General features: G+C 46.3%; 1 protein-coding gene across 2 annotated transcripts; it reads right to left on the bottom strand.

The window, feature by feature from the left end:
* Window positions 1-3,167: 3,167 nt before the first annotated feature.
* USP20 (ubiquitin specific peptidase 20) lies at window positions 3,168-23,785 on the bottom strand. 2 transcript variants are annotated; one of them, XM_031601707.2, is made up of 24 exons: window positions 23,697-23,785; window positions 21,355-21,458; window positions 20,917-20,970; window positions 20,217-20,279; window positions 19,960-20,073; window positions 19,277-19,373; window positions 19,021-19,090; window positions 18,315-18,428; window positions 17,123-17,201; window positions 15,381-15,807; window positions 14,349-14,486; window positions 13,164-13,276; window positions 12,540-12,712; window positions 11,989-12,083; window positions 11,386-11,419; window positions 10,918-10,963; window positions 10,480-10,660; window positions 10,196-10,322; window positions 9,911-10,080; window positions 9,189-9,270; window positions 8,700-8,808; window positions 8,209-8,311; window positions 7,875-7,946; window positions 3,168-7,196 (listed from the first exon to the last, which is right to left on the bottom strand). In XM_031601707.2, the coding sequence occupies exons 2-24, from the start codon at window positions 21,433-21,435 to the stop codon at window positions 7,036-7,038; spliced, it is 2,703 nt and encodes a 900-aa protein (XP_031457567.1). In that variant the 5' UTR covers window positions 21,436-21,458; window positions 23,697-23,785; the 3' UTR covers window positions 3,168-7,035. The 2 variants fall into 2 exon arrangements, with proteins under 2 accessions (XP_031457567.1, XP_089977412.1); XM_090121286.1 differs by lacking the exon at window positions 23,697-23,785 and adding an exon at window positions 23,501-23,614.
* Window positions 23,786-23,811: the final 26 nt, after the last annotated feature.

Here is a 23,811-nt window from a genome sequence, read left to right as displayed (position 1 = left end):
TCCTCCCAGCGCTGGTCAGAGAACCGCTGGCTGCCCATTGATGCAAAGGGCACCTGGAGAGGCCCAAGCATGTGCAGGTCTGTCTTCTGTCCTCCCTCGTCCCTCAGTCCATCTGAATGTATGCACTGGTCCATCAGCATTTCACATGGTGCCTTTAGCACTAATCCTGCAGGTAGTTTCACCAACTTGGAAAGGAGGTGCATACACATGGTAAGCTGCTCCTGGGGACAGTGTTACAGCAGCTGGACTGGACTCTGAATTGGCAGATATTAAACTTGATCCACATGCATCATTCAGTATTCTTCTTTCCACAAAAAAGTCACTAATACTTTTCAGCCTTTATTTTTTTTAAATCTAGGCTGATGCTCATGCCAAGTATTAAATCCCTATGACCTTGCTGTTGCCTGAAAGCCTTCAAGCTCACGTATGTACACTTTCTTTCCTGCTTGTTCTCTTGCCCCTTCCTCTTTATTGCCTCCTCCTTTCTTCCACCTCTCCCTCACACACACACAGACACACACAGACACCGGCGTTTTGGTTTGAAGCCCCGTTCTGCTCATCACAAAGACCTCCATTTTGCTCTTGTTTCATTCTGCATGCTCGCCCTGTTGCCTTGCCTGCGCCCACCTTCCCAAGGGCCACATTATTTTGTGGCTCGTTGTTAATCTCTTTGCAGTTTTCTTTTGTTGGTTTGTTTTTCAGCATTTCAGACCTACCTTCTTCTTTTGCATGACCTCTTGTGCGTTCTCATCAGTTAATGTTTGAATAACAGAATTTTTTTAGAAAAAAAAAAAAATAAAAGAGAAAAGAAAAAAAAAAGAAAACTGCACTGTATTTCGTTCTGCCACGTTGTCATGGACTGGACCTTGGCCCAGAAGTCAACCCTCAGCCATCCTGTTCTCACATGGTTTTACCTGAAGCAGAAGTGATGCTGCACTGTGTCACCTCATGCTTCTGTCTCCAAATACGTTGCACGACCCAGCTGCCTAACAAAGGGGTCAATTGCTTTCCAGATCTGTACTACAAATGTGTTGGTTTCCCTGAATCTTTACTGTTGCTAAGTTGTCACAGTAATCCTGTACCTGGTTAAGCCCTGTAAGAGAGTTCATTGCTCCTCGTAGCTCCTGAGGGCCTTACTTATCCTTAACCCAACCTTACTTATCCTTAAACCAACCCATATTTTGGGGGAGTCCGCTTGCTCTTAGGGAACTTCAGCATCTCTTGTAAAATCCCCAGAACTTGAGGAAAATTTGGGAGCTGCTCTGATGACCCTGAGGTGAACCCTCTCAGGTGTAGTTTGCAGACGTGAGCGTGGTGTTCTGCTGCCAGCGTGTAGAAATGTGTCCCAGAATCATCTGCTCTCCATGCTGGGGTTTGCCTCGGTCTTCCTCGCTCGGGATGAAGTCATTTTTTGAATTAGCATTGTCTTCAGAGCTTTGTCCCTTTCCATTTGAGATACCCATTTTTAATTTCCATAGCAAAAACCCCTCAGTCCTTCAGTGGGTCCTGAGCTGCTGTACTGCACTGCTTACAGCCTGCAAGCATCAACCAGCACCAGGTTATGTTTTAATCTGACCGAAGTGGAGCCTGCGCTGCAGGCAGGGCTGACACCTCAGCACAGTGCTGCTGGAGTCAGAAACTGCCATCTTCATCCCTGCAGCTGGGATCACACAACCCTGCATCTGTGAGCCTCTGAGAGCAGCAGTGCTCGTGGCTCTGTGCACGTGTGTGACAGAGCTGTGTGAGCAGCCACCTCTGGGGGTCCGAATTGTAAAGCAGCCAGCAGCTGTGCAAGAATGGCCATAGAATATTTTAGCTGTAGTGTTTTATTCTTGCGTCTGAAGCACTGTTGAATCAGCAGCGAGGGGAGTTCATTTTCACCTGTTATTGTGCCATCTATGTCAAACTTTAAGTTTGCTTTTATATATTGAATCTGGGTGGACAGTATATTATTGTCAGCCTCTGTGGAGCATTGGGGCAGTTGCAGCATCTGTGTTGTTCAGTAGCACCGTAGAAGGAGCATTAGCTTTAGCTGCCTGATTGTCTTTGGAAGAGTTTTATAAAAAGGCCACAGATGGAGTTTTTATAAACTGGGTGAGCAGCTCCCTGATGCCTGGATCTGCAAACTGACCACAAGAAAAATGGACAGTCACGTATCCTACAATCTCTATTCTGCTGCCTTCATTCAGGGTAAAGAACGGGTAACTTTGGTCGAGTTTACCTTATACAAAAGCAGAAGGACTGAATATGTGCACTGGTTTATAAAAACTCTGCTTGAACTTCTCCTGCCCAGAAGTGGGGATGCGCAGCCTGCAAAACCCTGCTGTCCCCAGCAAGTCTCTAATGCCCTTTCTTAACATCTGTAAATAGAGAAGAAACATATTTACTGATACTGAAAGTTGTGTTTAATGCTGAGTATTTTTCAGAAGTTCATTTAGTTTGATGCATATTGTTTGTTATTTTTTCCTGCCTGAAGTGTCAAAAAACCTAAAAGAAGCCAAATTCTATTTTAACATGATGATGTTGAGCACTTTTTTATTTGTATATGTGTGTATGTGTGTTTGAGCACCGATCTCTAGATTTTGGTGGCATCTCAGTGTTGTGATTTCATTGCCAATGTAAAAGGTTCTGGTGTTGCCCATTTGTTTCTGGAGACAGAATTCAACCAAATAAAGTGCTTCCATTTGAAAGCAAATATTGACCTTGTAACAATGAAAGGAAAGTCATCCACATATTTAAATAAACCTTTAATTCCAGAAGCACGGTTTCACTGCACCCCTTTCATCTTGCAGGGACAAAGAAAAATGGTTTTGTTCCTTTTCTTCCCAATAAAAAAAGCAAAGTCTCTGCTGGGGGTTCTCTGATAGAGTGAGGCTTTGGGCCCATGGCTCCCCAGTGACCTTTCTGCCTTTCCACAGCCATTTCCAGCTGAGAAGGGCCCTGCGACCCACTGCTTCAGCCAGATACCAGTGTGATAGCCTGCTGCATTCAGAATGATGGCATTCTCATGGTACTCCTTTCTTGGTTTTGTTTTTCATACTGGAATATGCAGGTGTCTGAGTTGCTAATGGGGCTCTGAGACACACTGTCTCTCTTTGAGATGCTGTTTTATCAAACTTCCCAGCTAGCAAAAAGGTGGTGTGGTTTTATGGGTTGTTTTTTTTGGATTTGTTTGTTTTTTTCTTCTGTTGTTGTTTTAAACTTTCTGACTTCACCTGTTAGCTCAGTTCACTGGAAGCAGCATCAGCCAGGAGCCATGAGGATGTGCAGCTGTGCAGCTCACGGTCAGTGATGCTTTCATTTGAAGCAGCTCTGTAGAGGTCTACGGTCAGACTGTTGTTTTAACAATTTCATTTGTTCTTTGCCAGCACTAATTAACACCTCAGTCAGTTAAGGGCAAATCAGTTCTGTTTATCAAACAGTCTGCTAGAAAGAATGCTCAAAAGCGGAGAGAAAACTGAGCTGAGAGATGTGCTCCATGTCTTGGTGCTTTTTGGAAAACAATGAGTAGGAGGGAGAGTCAGTCTGGCTCTACCTCTGATTTATCTTAACCAGTTGTAGCATTGCTAACTTCACATAGAAACAGCACAGAATGACTGAAGAGAGGAACCTGAAGCCAAGGTGAGCAGCATCTAGACCAGACGTGAAACACCAGAGGTGTTACTGAACGTGTGAGAGTACAGGATGCTATTTACTTTGGTCATTCAGGAGGGTGGAGATGCACCACTGACAACAGGCTCCCGGATCAGGCTGAGGCAAAGGATGGCCAAGGGAAGCTGTGGGGTCAAGTTCCAGTATGCTGGCTGTGCACCATGGAAGGAAGAGCTATTCCCCTTTCTAGGGATCAGGTTAGTGCAGAGTATTTGTTATCTGTGTATCACAGTCTTAGCTGCATCAGAACTGTCTGTCTATGAGACCACAGTCTAAGCCTGGGAGTAGCAAGCAGGAGAACAGCATGTAAATCAACCCCCCGTCCCCTGCTGCTTCCATAGGACTGGGGGAGGGAGCAGAGAATCTAAAATCATGAAGCTAGCTACATCATTCCAATGCATGAACAGTTCTCTCCCCTTTTTTTGCAGTCAGCAAGAGATCTGAGCTGATACAGCTCAGCCATAATATCTGGCTTACATTAACAGCAAGTCACAAAGCTAGCTGTGCTGAGATGTGCTCAGAAATACCAGACACTTACAGTGGGGGTCTGAGAAAAGCATCAATGATGTCACGTTTCAAATGAAATATAGATGCAGAACTAAGCTTTGAGTATTTTAATGGACAGAGGATAACAAAAAGTTAGGTTTGGCCAGTGCAGCGTTTGTCTAGACGCTGTATAATCCCATCCCTGGGGAAGGGAGTTTGTTAATGTCTCCTGGAATGTTACAAACTGTTCTGCAGTTGCTGAGGTTACGGCGTTTGTTTGCTAGATGCGAGTTTTGACGGTTGATTTCAAGTTGCTAGAGAACGAGCTGCATGTCCTTACTGCCCCAGCTCTGTGGGCAGCCCAGGCTCCAGCTAATGCCATGTTATTCACCCAGCTGGCAGCGACTGCTGGTCTCCTGCAGCCCCTCACCCCAGGGTGCATTTCTATCACCCCCATCTTTCAGCAGCGCTGCTGTTCGCCATGGCAGAGCGTGCCAGCCTGTTACCAAGAGCACTGCATTTCTGGGCCTGCAGTCACAGTGCTGCTGGCTGCATCGTGCCCACGAGCAAAGCAACGCATGCACGTGTTAGCAGGGAGCGTGTGAAACCTTCCAGCCACTGACAACACTGACAAAAACTGCACAGGCTGTGCTGTAGAAAGCTTGAACTTCTCAAGAAACTCCAGCCTCCTCCCCTCACACGTGGCTTCCCTCACGCTGCTGCTCTCAAATAGCACGTGCTTCCCAGCCAGCCCACCTTTCTGAGATGAACTTGGCTGAACCATCATGAGCAGGAAGGCTTTGTGCACAGAGGCTGCCTGAGGAGCAGGCGCCCTCCTCTGCCACTGTGCAGTATCAGCTGATGGACTGCTCAGGAGTTGCTGCAAGGCCTCGTGGCAGCAGGAAGCTTGGGTGTTTTTTTGTGTTTTTTTCATTAGCACCATGAACACGGAGGAAGCTGTCAGATGCTTGGGCCCTGCAGGCAGGCAGGCAGCAGTCGTGCAGTGTGTTGGATGCACATATATTTATTGTAACACGTTTTCAGCACAAAGTATAACACTTAAGCACAGGAGTATTATTACAATCTGTACAATCCTCTGAACGGCACAGACAACACAGACATGCAGCCCTACAGGCTCTGCAGCAGCTTCCAAGAAGGCTGCAGTGGTGAACAAAGCTGAGAACAATGAGAAATCCCAACAGCAGCTCATTCTTTGACCTCCCCTTGGGCATATACAGGCATCCAATAAACAAGATAGTGAAATTAACATGCTGAACCATTTACAGGATTTATTTAAAGAAGGATTTGCTGTTTACAGCAATCTTTTGGTCTAAAAAACAAAATCTGAAGGCCACATTTTTTCCTTTTCAAACTCTTCTGCACTCTTCTCTTCGCTCTATCTGTGAGTGAAAGTGCAGCCCTCCCTTCCTTTCTCTTTTCCATGGGCCCCTGAGCCCAGGTGTGATGCTGTGGAACCAGGCAGGTTCCAGCACTGTGAACGCACAGTTTTGGTCCTCAGCCCAAGAGAGGTCCCTTCTGCCTTGCCAGCTTTGCTTCCATTGAAGCTCACTGAAACACACAGGTGCATGCTGTTTTGCTATGGCCTTGTCTTAGGTGAAGGAAGAACTTTTGAAGAACAGACCTGCTGGGATAGCTAGTGTTCAGACTTTCTTGTCTTCCTGCCTCTCTCTGCTGGCTGTTATTATAGTCCACAGCTACAGCAGCAGAGGGAACACATTATTTCTATTCATTAAATGAGCAACTGCCTACACAAAGGACATCTGTACTGAGAAGCTAAATGACCTCAGCACACAGGTGGAGGCTTGTCTACAGAAAGCAGCTCATTCCTGAAGCCACTCCAGCTGATCAGCCAGGCACCTTCTCCAGTGCTCCAAGAGGGCCCTGCCCACCTGAGCAGACTCTGTGCAAACATACAGTCACCCTCTTCAGACCCGACTCATCCTTTGTTTCTCATGACAGATGCGGGGACAGATCTGTGCTGACAGCAGGATCATTCTGAAAAGGAGTTCTGGGCTTACAAACAAAGTCCCATGCCCTGTTTCAAAGAAGTCTGCCCATTGAACAGCTTTGAGTCTAACCTGTAAGGCTGCATCCCACATCTAGCAAGCTGCCAGGAGCTTAAGGGGAAATAGTACTGAGGGAAGGAGAACTCATTTTGCAGCTTTGTTCTCTGAAAACATGCTGAACACATGAAATCAGATACGAGGAGCAGAAAATCCTGCCAGGATGGTGAAGGTGTAACTTTAGGGCTTAGGGGAGAATGAAACAGACTATTTCAAAATTAGTCAGTTGCAACTGAAGTTGCAAGAATTAGATAAGGAGCAAAACTAGGAAGTTGTGACAACTGTGCACCATCAGCACAAAACTACCAGAAGACCCCGTGGCTTTAGTTAGCTTCAAATAAACAGGTTTCTCTAGTTGCAACACTGCTTACTGGAAACATAAATAGCATCTCATTATCTTTACACAGGGTTAAAAAAGGAAAGTGCCAAAAGCAAAACCTGCAGAGGAGCAGAGAATCAGTTTACTGAGGACAAGCTGAGAGTGCTGATTTCTTGTAAGCACAGAAAAGGGAGAGGCTCAGGTCAAAACACAGGCTAGTAAAGTCCATCTGCAATCTCACCACCAGTTTTTTTCCCACTGAGGCTACAAAAATGAATTACAGAGAAACTGATTTCTCCCAGTCTTTCATAGTACCACCCCTACATCCAGAACCTCATGAAAGGATGGCCAAGGATACCTTCCTTCCCCAAAGTGGTGGTGGGAGCTGCACACGCCTTTGAGTACCACACAAAGGAATAGGTTTGACTCCTCAGGATTCCCCATCCATCTGCACACATACTTGTGCCGTACCTTCCCTGCCCCATCCTTCACAGATCACACAGCCCAGGTCTCTGCTTCAATCTTCTGCTCCCCATGCAGGTTATCCAGTTCTTGGACCTGGGCCACATTTGGTCTGACAGCAATCTCTGGGCCCCCTCCATACAGGGTGCTTAAATAAATCCACGTCTCCTCGGAAATCTGCCCGTAATCAGCACCTGAAAAGGACAACAGCAATAAGCAGACACGCAGCCATCAGCTGGAGGGGCTGCTGCATTACATCACGGAGGACATCGTCCCCCTCCACCTCCCTCTGTACCAGAAGAGCAGAGCACAGCTGGTGCCCATATCTGCACTGTCCAAACGAAGCCCTGTGCCATGCAGCCTTAGCAGCAGCGCTCCCACCAGCCCTCAGCAGTGCCACCTGCTGCTGGAAGCCACTGAGGCTCCATGGCACTTCAGCCCACAGTATATCTTTTATCTTGAGAGATAACCAAGATACAAATGCAATCTTCATCTGCACAGCAGTGCAGTGAGTACAGCCCAGGCAGTGTTATTTCATGAGCTGGATCGCAGCAGATGTTGAGTAAAGACAAGTCAACTGCAACACTACAATAGTGGGCAAGGGGAAATGATGGAAAGATGTGGGAATAGCAACAACAGGAGATGAAGGACTGCAGGGTTTACTACACTAAGTCATGTCAGCAAGTCAGACATATGGGAGCTGCCAATAGAGAACAGAGATGGCACTCAGGGCAATCAGCACAGGGATGTGCAGAGAGCTGTCTTCCTCTGCAACACCATCTTGTTCTGTTACTGCTTTGTGGACAGACAGACGCAGTGGAATATTCTCCCTCACCTTTTAGGACACTACAAGACAGCAGCACATGCCTTACCTTGTTTAACATGCATGTGGCCACCCGCTTTTGTGAGTGCAATCTTGCTGTTGTCAATTGGTCCAGGAGGCTCTGTGAGAGAAAAAACAAACATGTCTGGAACCACTGTGCTTTCCATGCTGCCACCCAATTCAGATCATTTCCCATGCTAATCCTCATTATTTCTGCCCCACCCCAGGGACCTGCAGGCACTTTGACTGGTTGCTGTCCAGATTCCATGCAGCATCAAGCTGTACCCATCAGGTGCAGTGCTTACTGAGGACACCTAAAAATGAACTTATTTTCATTCTACCTCTCAGCACTGACAGTCTCCAGCGAATCTCTGGCTTCTTACCATTATCCTTCCCTCTGACAAAGGCTTCCCACTCACGGAACCACTGCATGCTGATACAATAGATGACACTTGGAGACTCCTCTGCCAGGAAAGCCTTGTTCAGCTGGGAAAGCAGAGAACAGAAGTGCAGGAAAGACTGAGTCACTGCTGAGGCAGGTGGGAGCCCCTTCCTTCAGCTGTAAGGCAGCCTTGCCACTCTTCAGAACAGCCCCTTATTCTGAACAATCCAACCACCCTCTCCACCACCTGTTTCCACTAATTAGTACAGGCAAGAGACTAGGATAGTTTCAAATGCTGTTTGTCCATGCATCCACAGGCAGTGTTCCAGCTACCCCTCCCCATGCTGACAGCACTGGGGAACCCCACAATCCATCTCATGTAAATCATATTCTGGAAAACAAGAGCAAGAGTTTTCCACTACTTATCCACAACAGGCTTCCATTTCCCACCTCCACACTCTTCCATTGCCTCCAGATCCCTCCCATACAAACCTTGATGAAGGTGTCAATTTCAGTTCTCCTGCGTTTGGCAAGTGCTTCAATCTCCACTTGGCAAATAGAGCACACATACAGATGATTCACTGCAGGGCCACCCCCAAACCTGAGCACAAGAGAGGGAGGGGAATGCAGAACTGCAGGAAAATAGAGTGTTTCCCAGCCCTGAATCCTACACAGATGGATTTTTACACTACTCCAGATACTCCAGATAGTGAGGAAGGAGGTGCACCTGCAGCTCTTTTCTGAACGAAGAGCACAGACTTTATGCAACACAGTGAGGGTCACAGTATTGTTATGATACAGCTCATTTTGGTTTAGATTAGTAGGGTCTCCCTAACACAAGTCTTGTCAGCCCACACCAAGTGCTGCATGCCCTTGAGGTGTCATGGTAAGGCATTATGCCTTGGATGGTGCCTAATATGGGAAGACCCCAGGATGTCTAGGAAAACAAAATGGGACAAAGAATGAAATGGCCATGTTCACCTGTTGTAGAGATATTCCCACACGTTCTGGGGCAGAATCACAACCAGGTCATCAATGTAATGGTATTTATTAGGAGGGATCCCTGGAGGAAAGGCAAGAGGGAGAGTGAACAACAGAATTCTATTGCTGGTTAAAGACAGAAATAGGAGAAAGATCTTCCTTACTGAAAACTCCCTGATTCCAGCATTTGCTTCCTATACTAATGGAAATCACTCAAGATTCACTGACTGTGGAAGTTTCTCAGTTCAAGGTACTAGTTTCTAATCAAGTGCTTCCTTCCTTATTGTGAATACACAAACACAAAAGCTCCCAGGCAGGAGAGATGAAAGAGAACACTAAAAATGTGGTATCAGGTCTCTTCAGGAGCGTGTGCTCCATTCTGCAGACAAACACTGAAGGACAGCCTTGCTGATAGGGTAACACAGATAAATGTTGCTTTATCTGCTTTCTACAGGTTCGTTTTTAAAAACAAGCAGAGAATTGAATACTGTTGTTTCCCAGCACTAGGCATTCCTCTGTGCCTCTGATCAGGACAATGGAGCAACTGTCTCATTTCTTCTCGAGTGGGCTGAAGCTTTTGCCAGCGAGGCAGATTCTACAACAGCATGTGCTGTGACAGAACTACAGCTGAAGCTTTATTTCTGTGTTTGTTAAAGCACCAGAAAACAAGAAGGCAGGCATAGCTGAAAGATGCTTTTCTGGGTTCAGCAGCACCATCTTACCTCCATGAGAGCACAGAAAGGTGTGATTGGTGATGGGACCAGGCTCAGCAAACGTGTTAAATTTGTTGAGCCACTCCCGAGAGATGTAGAACTGGAGTAAACTGTGCTCCTTCATGCTGGCAAGGGACACAACTTTCTGACGCTCTCGCACAGCCTCTTCACTGCTTTTCCTTCAGTAGGGAAAGGAAGAGAAAATGAAGCAATTCTTCTACTCTTAGTTTTCCATACACATTTCTGAGTACTCTGCAAGCAGGACAGATCTGCTGCATGCAGAGCACTGCTCACCTGTAGAACAAGACATAGGCTTCTGCATTCTGTACCACAGTCTCATGGACCTCAGTGACATACTGGTCATCAAACTCGTACCACTGGCCATTGATCACGTTCTGACAGTAGGCTATGTAATGCCCACCTGTAACAGGAAACACGGTGCAGCTGAAATTCAGAGTGCAGATGAAACTCAGGCTCCCTCAGAAGAGCTGCTGCCCAGCTCTTGAACACGTTTCTGCTTTGCTCATACTCCTCTTGTTCTTGCTCACTTCTGCCATACACCCACAAGAAGGACTTACTGCCTGCTGTGCCGTGATGGCAGATGACTGACAGTAGATCATAGGTGGTGATCTGAGAGACACACTCCTTGGCCAGGAAAGGCCGCAGATCCAGCCCTTCCAAGGGGAAGGAGACATGACTGTTGATCTTGAAGGAATACATCACCTCATGCCGGAACCGTTTCAAGTGGATGCAGAGAATCTAAAAGACCAAAGACAGAATAAATACCAAAGCACAGTTTTGCTGTGGGTGTCCTGATCCGAAAGCCCCTCTGTGCACCTTATCTTTGCAAGGATTTTTTGCCTGTTATGAATCCTGCTGGCTCATCAAAAATCTCTTCTGGTCTAGATACAGAGCTTTGCCACCAAAACAAACTGCTGTTTCAGTTTTACCTCTAACTTCTTTACCTCCTCAGAGTCTGCCAAAAGAAAAGTAAGAGTCAAGGCACTCTTACTCACCTCTGGTAGCCGGAGGACTTTGCAGTACTTTACTCCATTCCTCAATCTGAGGGAGAAAGAGAAATCAGCTGTGAGAACATGCTCAAATAAACAGACACCAAAAGGCAAGGCAATAGTCTGGCTGCATCTTGCTCACTTTGAAATTCAAGACAGATCCTGATTTCAGCAGCAACAAATTCAGGCTTCTTGCAACACCCTTATCAAATGAGGCATGGCATGAGCAGTTTGTCACACTTCTTCCTTGTAGTGCAATAGCTACCAAGCCACATCCTTATTCACACCCTTCTTGTTTCTTTTCCCCCCCTTGAAGCCCACGTCAGTGAACTCTCAAGAGTTCACTGGAGCAAGGCAAGGCAGACTTTACGTGGCACACAGAAGAGATGTCCAGGGGGAGGATGCAGCAAAATGTTTAACAGTAGTATGAAGTAATAAAGTTCCAGAAATACCATACAGATAACACAGACTTACTTTTTACACCTTTCACAACTGTACATGTTGTCCCCTATAGATGAAGAGAAGAAAGCTGTTATGCACTTACTCAGACCTCACAACTCTAGAATTGATACATTTCCACCCCCTGCAGAAAAATTACACTGAGTGGCTTCTAAGGGAAACCAGGGTGAGAAGAGATCAAAACAAGCATTTCCCTCAGTAAGGGTGGGAAGGACAATGTAGTCAACCAGCAGAAAAATCTATACTGCTCATCGTTGTGATTGCAGCAAAATGTTTAATCCTCTAGGGAGTAGAATTGGACAGAGAAAGTGAAGAAGCGAGGAAGGCTAAAGAGCCACTGTAACTCAAAAAAACCACCCAAGAGCCACGTCTGCTTCTAGCTAAGAACACTCATTCAGATTCAAAATGAAAAAGCACCACCACTGAGCAGATGGGAAAACTCATTTCTGAGTTTCTAAGAGGAGCTGAACTGCCAAGTTTTAGTAGTGCCAGTCCCTAAGTGAAATAAATATTAAAGCAGGGTTTCTAGATGTAACGTGCCCCCAGAATGCTTGTGAAATATTCCTACATGCAGTTTTTCTTGGTTTTGGCTGTCTGACCCTACTGAAGCAAACTCACCTTTCAACTCATCCGCTGCAAAAAAGGCAGCAAGACAATCCTCCAGTGTCACAACAGGACCCCAAAACCAGCTAGGGATACAAGACACCACAAATCTACAGAAGAGAATCGGGAGAAAGAGTTGCAGAGAAACAGTTGGACACTTTGGCTTACAAAACTCCCAGCAGATGGGCTTTCTTCTAGCTGCTGGTTATAAGCTCATCACCCAAAGGCACAGGGAAGGCTGATGTTCCCACTGTAACTGCTCAATCTAAAAGTAATTTGCACAGCTACTCTGGTAATTTGCTCCAGAGGGCAAGACAGAGCTAAAGGCAGAAATGGAGGACCATCATTTGCACAAGAGATGTCAAGGGCAATTACAGAAGTAGAGGAACAGCAGCAACCAGCTCATGTGAAAAAGAAAAGACCAGAACAGAATTGGGGTACCACACACTGTCCCACTGCAGGGAACAGCTAACATTTCTGCTGGAAGCACACTGGTTAGGGACAGCTGTCTTTCAGAAACTGCAGGGCAAACCCCAGAAGAAAAAGCCCCTACATGGGGAACACACCTCCGGATATACTCCATGATGAAAGCAATCCAGCCTTGTGAGGCATAGTTGTCCCCACACGCCCCTGTCTTAGCTGGCACACTTTGGTAGATGGCAGAGTGCAGCTTGGCCAGGTCCTCCTTTCCTGGGATCGGGAGTGACAGGTCTTGGAATGTCTCCACTGTTGTAGAAACCTGGAAATACCCAAGAGGAAAAGGCCTGGGTTTCCTGTGCATGGAATGAAGCCAGGACCTGACTTCTATAACTTTTTATCACTGCAGAAACCTGACCTGGCAGTAACAGCAACTTGCTCAGGCTAGTTCTTCTTATCTACTGTCAGTAGGAGGACTATCACCATCTTTATGTAGAGTTGGAATTTGTTTTCTGATGTGAATGTGACAGTGCTGGACAAACTCAGTAGCACAGATAAGCAAACATCACTCTGGAGGCTAAAAATTCCTTGGCATGGCAGGTCTCAAAAACCTCCCACCTAACAAGATTTTAGCAGGCCTGCTGCATCCCACAGTATGGAAATAGAAAGCTTCATTGTCAAAAAAAAAAAAAAAAGAAAAAAAAAGAAGAAAAAAGTGGTCTATAAGGTCTATAGGAGACTGCTCTTTGACCAACAGCTATCAGGACACTCACTCTGTCACAGGTGAGGCACTGCACCAGGCTGAGAATGGAGCCATCAAAGATATCAGAGATCACACTGCGATAACGAAGTTCTTTCTTCTTTTTCCCAGAAGCCTGCATCTGGGCTGAAAGAGGCACAGAGACATCATGTAGCAACAATTTCTCAGTCTCCTGTCTAAAGCAGAGTCACACAGACACACAATCACAAGAGAAGCACTGATCCTGCATGTTCAGGACTATGCTTTGCTTTAAGCTTTACACTTTACTTCCTTTCTCCTTAGTCTGTCTGTGTACTTTGTCTTTTTATTCCTCCCCTCTAGCATTTACCATGTTTGTCAGGTGTCTCGTGCTCCTGCAGTGCTCCTGCAGTGCAGGCTCCTGCAGACTCCACAGCAGTGAGTGGCCAAGCACACAGTTTTGCTTAACAACAAACCCTCTCCCCATGCACACGTGCAGGGAGACAGAGTGCTTTTCATCAGGCCAGAACATCTGTGGCTGTGCTGACCTCAGCCAAGAGGCCAGGGCACAGTTCTAGAAAGAATGTTATTACTGAACAGCTGTAGAGACAATGGTGTAAGTACATGCCATTGTGTTTGGTGGCTTTGCAATGCTGAGAGATTTTGTTCTGCAATTTGCTTGTGATTAAGAGGCCAGTTTGACGAGAACAGAAGCCAGGCTCCAGCCTGAAGCCTAACAATGCTTCCAGCAGCAGACTGATGCTTGCAGTTTAATTCTATTACTACAGCTCATGATGTCAGAGAGCCCAGGAGCTCTCCCTCAGTAACATCATCTTAAGGTTCCTTGACTCACACACAGTAAATGCAAGTCTGGCAGACAAACGTTCACACATCTCCACACTCCCCTGAAGAGACAGAGCTGTGTTTGGGACTTCATAGCTCTTCCATCAATAACAAACACAGCATGCAAATGTATACTTGGAAATCATTTCATGCTCCAATGGAAAAGCATACTAGAACAGCTGCTGTATCCAAACCCTGACTTTACCTGCGAGCTTACTGTAGTCTTTACCTGGTATGACTTTAAAAAGCACTGATGTTCCAGGGGAATCAGCACTGCTTAGAACTGCTAATTAAAGATCATCGAGCATTCTTTCTCTCTTCTGCAAACAAACCCCTCCTCCTCCACTCCACATGCTCCCCTCTGCCTCGCAGCATGCACCTGACTGCCCTGCACTACCTTTCTTGAGTACATAGGAAGGTCCAAGCCTGGCAGGACTGGAGCGAGGAGGACTGCTGGAGAGCTTGGAGTGCATTTCATGATGGACCGGACTGCAGGGGCGCGAGGAGCAGCGCACGTAGGCATCGTTGTCAGGTTCTGTTGGGAAAAAGAGAAGGCAGAAGAGCACAGATGAAAATCCATTCTGAAAGGCAACTGTGTTACAGCCGGTGTCAGTCCAGCTCTGTGTTCCAGCACAGAACCTTTCCCAGAACTCACAGTTCAGTCATTACTAACTGTCCTACTTGCACAGGTTGGTAGATACAGCATTCTCAGTGCATGGATAAGAGTGCATAGAGAACTAATAATTATAAAAAAAACCACCAACCAATCCACCACTTTTTCACACTTGTGACTAATTAGGTTTTACAGCTTGCTCCTGTACTCCTTATCCACATAAACAGCATTGCTGCCTTCAGTGCCAGCTGGCAGAGTAAGGCTCTTATATAACGATAAGTGTTGAAGGATGGGATATGTTCAGTTTGAGGTGCCTCCACACCTACGTCTTAACAGCTGCTCTTTTCTTTTCCCTGAGATACAGAAATGCACCAACTGTGCATCAGCCTTTTCTCCCCACAGAGTCCATAATCCAAGATTAACCAACAGCCACTTCCACATCTTTCTCACAGCCAACATTTCCCAAGGCCAGTCTGTTAGATAAAGCCACATACATACATAAAACCTTTTTCTCAGCTAGGACAAGTACAGAAATATCACTTTTGCAGGTTTGGCAGAGAGCTACCACTGCCTTTAGGATGCAGGCTGCGCTCAGCTCTGTGAGCACTCTAGCCTGGCTAAGTTTCCCAGCTTGCTCTGTTGTCTTACAGAAATTGTGCACAAAGGCAGAACTACTGCCAGTGACAATGCAGAAAACCTTGGATGCAAAATCTTTGAAACCCACCGAAGGAACACACCATTATGTGTTGTTGTTGCACCCAATGCAGGAATACAACATGTCTTCTCACAAATAACATAACTGGAAGAGTGTTGTACCTGGTGTCCTGCATGGGCTGGCAGGACGGGGAGCTGGGAGCATCTCAGGTGAGGCTCTGCCATCTATTGGCATCATCGTGGTATCAACATCTGCATCCTCATCCACCTGCTCCGAGTTGCTGCGCCGATGGCCGCAGGAGAACTTTCTGTCCTTCATCCTCTCTTTTTCAGAGATCCCTCTCCCTCCTTCATCCTGGATCAACAACTCTGTCTCTCCCATGCTCCCTGTGGTCCGGCTTTGACCATCTCCTTCACCCCTGTCACTGCTTGAATCACAGGAGAGGAACTCATCCTCCGAAGGACTTCGGTCACCCTCGCGCTTGTCATCCTGGTCACCCATATCCAAATCTCGTGTCTCTGCAACAATTGGTTCCTTCAGTTCTTCATGAAGCTGGTCCATCAGGCAGCGCAGGAACTCCTGAGTGTCCTGAAAACAGGATTCATCCTGTGTTAGTACACATCCATCCAGAATTCAGGCAAGTAAGAAGGCCAAAAGAAGAGATGGCTCCATTCACAGCCTCAGTTCTGCCCACAGAAGTTATCAGCCTCTGCAACATCAGGAGACTCTCCTAAAGCAGAGAGTACCACAGAGATTTATCAACAAGCATGTCTGCTCAGCAAATGTCTTTAATTCCTACTGATAAAAGAACCAATTTTTATCCAAATGTATTTATCTGAAAGACATGATGAAAGCTAGACAGCCATTGCAACATGCAAACCATAGAATGGCTTAGGTTGGAAAGGACCTTAAAGATAATCTAGTTCCAAAACCCAAACTATGACCTTGTTTACCAGGGTACTACCACTGCTAAGAGGCAAGGGACCTAAGAAACCAAAGGCAGCAGGAAGAGAACACTGAACAACACAACTGTTTTCAGGATCGCTGGCTTCTGCTTATGGGAATCCCTCTTCTGTAGAGGGCAGATTAAAATCTTTAATAAATAGGCAGTGGAACCAGAAGCCAAAGACTGAACAGTCAAGGAGCAAGCTCCTAAATTTACAATGCATGATAAAAATGCATGGCTTCAAAGCACCCGCTGGAAAGCAATCTGCTATTTTGACAACTTCAGAAAGATAATTATGATGTTTCTGTTACTTCAACGAAGCTTGACTTTCAGCCTGCTCTGCCTTGCTTTCAACTTTCTCTTTAGAGCTGACTTTTCCAATCCAACATACTTCACATCAAAGATAAATACAGAAATCCTTTCATTAATCATTACTTTTATCTTCTGCTTTGACTTGCTGTCAGCACCACAGTTTAGATAGACTGTCTACTGTCACTTCTTTTGTAAATTTTCTAATCAAACACAGTTTGATGTTTACATTTTATTCTTGAGAATAAACACTGGAAGCCACGATAAAAACCTCAAAGAAAAAGATATTATCTTTAAAGATTTTGTTAGCTGCAATTCCCCCGAAGAAGAATACAGAACATGGGCATCTTTAACTTCTGAGTACAAATGTATCCAGATTTCCCAGCTCTAACACGAATAATACCTAACTTATGTGGCATGTCCCAATAGATCTCAAAGCCCTTCACAAAGGAGGTCACCATCACAACTTTAGAGGTGAGAAAGCTGACGCAAGAAGGTGAACTGATGCAGTAACAGCAACGTCTCCTGAATCCCACCCGAGGGCTCTATCAGATCATTAGGACAGACACAGAACAAGTGTGACACCCCAGTACTAGCTCCTCTCTCTGAACACAAGCAGAACTGCTGCAGTTTTTGCTGAGGCCCCACCTGTTGAGCATAGCCTCGGAACATGGGGTTGACGAGTTTAATTCCATGAGACAGACTGCTTGGAACAACATAACTTGGCCTGTTTAGATATGGAGAAAAAAAACAACAAAAGTTAGCTTGCTTATCAGGCCTGGAGCCAGTTTGTGTAATAAGCAACAGAACAGGGTGTGGTAGCTAGTTAAGGAGGACAGAAGATAATTATGCACCCACAAAGCCTGGACTTAATTTATACATCACCCAGCTGATAGAGAAATCAAGCGAGGGAAAACATCTCCCAGTCATTTCACTCTCTCCTTCCAGAGAACCTTCCCTAGAGCACACTTTAGCTTGAAGTTCTGTCCACACCTGGCATTGTCTCAAGTGATTCTCCCCAGAGCAGGGTTTGGCAGTGAGTTACCTGGTTTGATTTTGCAGCAGCATGTTTGACAGGTGGGTTGGTGGAGGACCAGTAAGTGAGGTAAGTCAAAACCAATAAGAAATTGACATGATAGTGCTTCATAGGCTACAGCCCACTGCATAAATGCACAGTATTGCTTTGCATCTTGCTTATCCCTTGTTAATAACTAACACAAAGCAAACACACAATGTCATTCAGATTCCTAGCTTGATTTTTTCCCCAATTTACTAGTTTCACAGAACGGACATCTTCAAATTTCAACAGAGCTGCATTATTTTACGCTGTGTTACACTAATCTAGAATTTGAACCAGTAGAAAACATTTCTCAAAAAATCACTTGTATTTTTCATTTTTTGGTAATACCTCAGTGTCAGATCTCTATCACTTCTTCCATCCAAATCATCAGTCTCTCTGATGATCAAGAGCAGTTCCTTCAAGTGCTCATTAGTCCATGCAACGTACTCAGAAATAGCAAAAGTTCCCTCATCACACCATTTTTTTACTTCATTACCAACAGAAAAGCTATAAAGAAATCTCTTCCTTTTTAAAGTTACAAAATTAAGAATGTCTTCTTTCTATCACTAACATCACTGCCCATTTTTTAATCACCAGCAGCATGACACAGGATCTCCTAGATAAGAGGGAATCCAAGCATACCTGCCTGTATAGGACTTGAACTGTCTGCCTTAGAAGATGCACTTATCACTGAAGATGCCATTTCTTTTTGCTGATGACACAGTTCAGAACTAAGATAAATACGAAATCTGTACAGATGAGAACAGAGTGACCACTCACCGTTTCTTATGCCAAACCTCAGACACCAGCTTCTGGTAACTTTTGCATAGTGCTGGTTTCTTATCTGTACGGACCAGACCACCACATTCCAGAAAAAACTGCGTGAGAGGTGGGCTACAAGAGAACAAGAAGAATTCAGAGCATAGAAATTTCTCCTCTGCCTCTATTTAAGGATTTATCAAAACTTAAATGCCTCCCTTTTTGAAAACACACTTAAGATAGTGTTTTTTAAATCAAGGGAAGAAGTGATTCTAGATGCAAACTTGATTTCTGCCTGTAAATGAAAACAGAAGGCTGATCTGAATCTGTTCCCAGCACAGAGATCCTGAAACTGTTTTTCAGCAGAATGGCTAATGAATATCTTACAGTGTGGGTTGCTGGAATGATACCACTGTAAAGAAGAGAAATATCACATGTTTTCTCACATAGCAAATATGTTTCTGTCGTGGTGTAAAGGAGTTTTACTTCCAGCATTCGTCTAAAGACAAATCTTACACACAGCCACAAGTTGGCCATTCACTCATTTTCCTACTGCAGAACTTCTGTTTTCCTAAACACTAAATTTTTCATATTCCTTATTCCTTTTTCAGTCCCTAGCCTGGCTGGCTTATCCTTGCACAACTAAGGAAGGTGTTAGATCAGAGGTGCCACTGCTGATATGTAGTGATGTCTAGTAAAAGACTCAACTAAAGGCCCTAGTGCCTACCAGTTAGAGAGAGCCTGAAGTGCTGCATTCATGTAGCAGGAGTTCCCAAGATTTTTCATTCCAGTAAGGCCTAAAGCACAAACAAGAGAAGCATGAAACACTTTCCAGAAGTGCTGCTTTCTACATTCTTTCCCAAAGGAGAGATGATGTGACCCTTTCTGGGCTCTGCACTCTGCTGCTAGGATCCTCTCAGTGCAGGTCCTACAGATTGCAGAGTTACCCTCACAGCTCTTTCATCAACTTGATGCAGAGTTACCTCTTGGTTTCAAGTCATCATCCTCTGATTCGGATTCGCCTTCATCAGCCACTGCAATTGGAACAGCTTTCAAAGGGTGAGCAGGCAATGGAGAATCCTAAATTAAAGACAGAAAATAACCCCATCAGCAAGAGTCCTGCTTCAAAAGTTGAGCTGTGAGAAATATCTTAGATGTAAACTTAGCCAGCCTTTAAAAGGGCACACTCAGAAGAGAAGAACCAGTTGTACTGCCTATCCTTCTCAGTAATGCATGCAGGGAATGGAAATGGCACCACTGTTGCTTCCAGTATTAATGATGAAAGAGGCACTGGAAACATGTAACAGTGTTACAAGTACACAGTTTGAAGACTGAGAGCTGATTTTTTATTTTAAAGGAAGATGTCACAGCTGTTGTGGCTCCTCCCAGAAACAGATGTCCCACAGAAGAAGCCAGGAGAGGTTAAAGAAAAAATCAAAATGGATATTGAAGTCAATGGAAGCCTTCCTGCAGGGAGATTCTGCAAGGCAAAGCCGCTGGTCCTCTGACCACAGGCAGCCACTTTCAGTGAAAGAGTTCCTAACGTGATAGCAGCCTGGACAACAGTGGAAATTTCTTGGCTAATTTTGCAATGAGGAAACAAAAAGCTTGCCAAGCATTCAGCCCTGCCAGGCTGCCACACACCCACTGGTTCACTGAACTTTACCGAGGGTGACTGCGTGTGCGCTGCCAGCCGCTGGTCCAGGAACACCTCCTTCTCACAGGCGTAACACCAGACCCGAAAAGTGGTCAGATTCACTGTCAGGTTGTGCTTTTTGGCCTAGAAATTAAAAGGTGAGAAAATGATTTGACAGTTGGGTCAACTTGAAGCACAGAAGAACCAAATTTGGGCAGAAGAGGATTAGGCAATGGAAATAATTCAGCCCCCCTCTGTCTTACGATGGACGATAGTGAAAAGCTTACCTGTGCATGAAGAGTGCTGTGATCAGCAAAGGACTCCCCACAGCCAACGTAAGGACACCCGATCTAGTGAGAGAAAGAGCAAAACTACAATGGCACACCAAATGAAACACTTCACAAAACGGTCTGCAGCCCCAACCCCACCAACAGCTGCAGCTTCAGAACTGATCTTGCCATTCTTCTTGACTGCTTTTCTTTCCAGGGCTTAGAATAAGACAGATGACTGGGATTGATTAATTTAAGAAAACCAGAAATCAGGTTTGCACCCATGTAAGTCCCCACTCCAAGATAACTGCTCCAACAGGTTCATCTGACCAGACTCCAAAGTCTGGGCACTCCAAACAAACTGCCTCTGCCCACCCACATGCCCTTTGTTGATCCTTTCTGCCCCACTGCCCCAGACACCGTCCTCACAGATCTCACACTTGCAGCTTCCCTTTGCAGTTGCCAGCAGAGGCAGCCAATGCAGGGCATTCCTACCGTGGCTATCAGGGGAAAATCACCTGTGAGGAGAGCACTGTTACACCATGATATATTCTGACAGCATGAGCTTTTAATTTAGGGAGACTTTTTCTTGGAATCCATCAAAAAGCACTGGATATTTCTATTGTGTACAGCCATCCTCTTTTCTGGTCCAATACATTTTTTAATATGTTGAATAGAAGTCCCACCATATTCCACACAAACAGCAAGCAGTTCTTACCTGAAGACAAGCCCAGAGATTTGGTCCCACAGCTCCACATGACTGGCAAGTTCCCTGAATATTCATGATAAAAAAAAAGGTTTGTCTGCATGTCTGTCTTTTAAGTAACCCTATCCTTCAAGAGTGAGAAACCTCTATGTGGCAGGCCTCCCCTGCCTGCAGCTCAAAGCATTTCTTAAATCCATGCTTCCAATTACACACTTTGCAGTGTGTTAGATAAGTGACATGTTTGAGCAGGATAAAATGTCAGTGAGAAATGCACCAGATGGGACTGACAAAGGCTTACTTGATGGGCCGTGTGCAAGGTACAACAACAGTGGAAAAAGAGTTTCTACCTCTTCTGTACAGTGATAGGCAGCATTTTCTATGAAGAGCAAGCATGCAGAAGCATGTACAACAGCAAAAAGGGAAGGGGCTGATAACCAGAACACCCTGTACCTTGGATTTGAGCAGCAGATCATCCCTGGTCACCTCTCCTATGGAATCCAGGTGAGGGCAGATGTCTCTTGTATCCTCCATTCTCACTGCAGGAAGGTGTTGTCCTGGGACAAGAAAGGGCAGTTTTGTTTGGTTACAGTCAGAACTGCTCTCACAGACAGCAAGAAGATAAATTAGCCTAATTTTTATATTATATGATTTAAATCAGAAATTAAGATGTAAGGTTCAAAGAGATCAAATCACATCTAAGTGCGACACAGAGCTCTCAGCTCATAGTTCCATCCTGTTATTGACTGGCAGCGTTTGGTACCTCAGCTAAGTGAGCAAGACAACGCTCAGCCAGACCCAAAAACCACACCTGACCTCCTAGAAACTGGGTTGTAATCCCAGGGTGGGGAAACAAATGTGGTGATCTGAACTTCATTCCTCTTGCCAAACATAAACGCGCAGCACAAGGAGATACAGATCTAATTAACTTGGTTGCATGAAACTTAGATTAAAAGCAAAAGGGCGCAGCAGCCCAGGACAAGTACCTGGCATCTGGTGGCTGGGGGCATTAAAAACATGACTGCTGCTTAAATGAAGCTGCACAAGAGGGAATTAGATTTAGGAGATCTCTAACTGATAACCCATCTTCAGTCTCTGGGGAATTTGCCATTCAATAGGTGGATTTTGAATGACTCTCAAAGACTGATGGAGCTGTTCTGCACAGCGCTGCAAGCACAGAGGATTTCACAGCTGCATGCTTACGAGCACCATAAACACTTTCATGGTGCTCCATGGCCACGTTAAAGACTTCAGACATGTCTCAGTAATGTGCAGATGTAAAAAGAAGATGAAAAAAGCATTCTCCTAAGCGTAGCTCAAGTAACCTCGCTTGGGGCTGTTAAAATGAAAAGGGGGAAAATAAAGGAGAAGTGATATTAACAGCACAGACTGGGATCCAAACTATTGCTATTGGCTGGAAGGGAGGCAGTGTGAAAAGCTCAAATCACTACATAAACTAAACCCAAAATTTGGATGAACTTAGGAAGTTGATAACTTCAGGAGCACAGCCTCTGCTCTCTGCTGTTTCCCTGTTTCATTAGAAAGAATTTCCCGTGTTATCTGGTCCAAATTACTGACAGCAAGAAAATAATAACAACAACAAAGAGGATAAACACATCAGCCATTGCAGCAATGCTTATCCTGGGAGCTGAAAAGCTTGCCTAGCACAAGACAAACCCCACGGATACTTTTATAACAGCATCTCTGCAGTGCTCCTGAACTGAAGGAGCAAAGAAAAACTGGAAGAAATCACATTTCTGTACTGCAAACACAGCAGTGACTGCAGGCAGCACCCTGGCAGCCTGGGATGAGCTGCTTAACAGCAACTGAGAGCTCAGGAGCTTCACAGGGAAGCAAAACACTGCCACGTAACACACGGGGATTTGGACGCCAGGTGCCAGGAGTGCAGTGCGTGTGACTGACACGCAGAACTGGGGCACTTTTCAGGCTCAGTTCCTTCACCAGAACGGACTCCTTTTCGCAAACACATCAGCAGACCCAACTCTAAACCAAACCACCTCTCCGTGCCGTTTTTGCTCTTCCGGCTTCTCTGATTTCCTCACTTTTTTTTTTTTTTTTTTTTTTTTTCTCCCCCAGAAAATCGAATGAATAAAAACCTTGTTTTAAAACGAACTCCGGACCGCTTCAGCTCCCCCCAGCTGAGCCAAACGGGGGTTTTGCATTCAGAGCACACAGCGCGGCCTGACGGACGGTTACAGCCCCCTCTCCGGGACCAGCGCTGCGCCTCTCCGCCCGCCCGCGCCGGGATGCTGACGCTCCCACCCGAAGTTTGCTTTTCTAAATAAGACGAGAAGCGTCACTTTCACCTCCCAGCCACAACGGAGCGCATCGGAAGCGTTCAGCGCAGGCCTCAGGGCCGCGATGCTCCCAAGCGCGGCTCGGGAAACTCGGAGTTACACAATAAATAAATCCGCTCTCAAAAAACCCCCGGCGTGCGATGGGAGCGCAGCGCCGTCCGTCCGTCCGTCCGTCTGTCCGTCCGTCCGCCCAGCCGTACGGGACAGCGGGCAGCCCGCCCCGCCCCGCCCCGCATCGCGGCGGCCCCTCAGCCCCGCCAGCTCCCACCTTCGCTCCGTACCCGCGCCGCAGCCCTCGGCCGCCGCCGTTACGCGGAGGGCCGCGGAGCGCAGCGCAGCCCCGGGGCCTACGGGCAGCACGGAGCGCGGGGCGGACCGCCGTGACACGCGTCTGTCGCGGGGGACGCCGACCGCCGGGCCCCGCTGCGAGGCGCGAAGGCCGCAGTAAGCCGGACCTCCCCCCGCCGCCCCTCTCACCTGCGGGGCCGAACGCCGGGGAGGCCGCGCCCGGCGCTGCGGGAGGCGGCGGTGGGGCCGAGCGGAGCCGCGGGCGCCGGGCGGGCCGGGGGCGGGGCGGGGGCGGGGCGGAGCC

The sequence above is a fragment of the Phasianus colchicus genome, chromosome 19 (genome assembly GCF_987193195.1).
Source record: "Phasianus colchicus chromosome 19, bPhaCol1.hap1.1, whole genome shotgun sequence".
NCBI lineage: Eukaryota > Metazoa > Chordata > Aves > Galliformes > Phasianidae > Phasianus > Phasianus colchicus.
The sequence above is the reverse complement of the archived record's forward strand: the minus strand, read 5'-3'. Positions and strand labels throughout refer to the sequence as shown.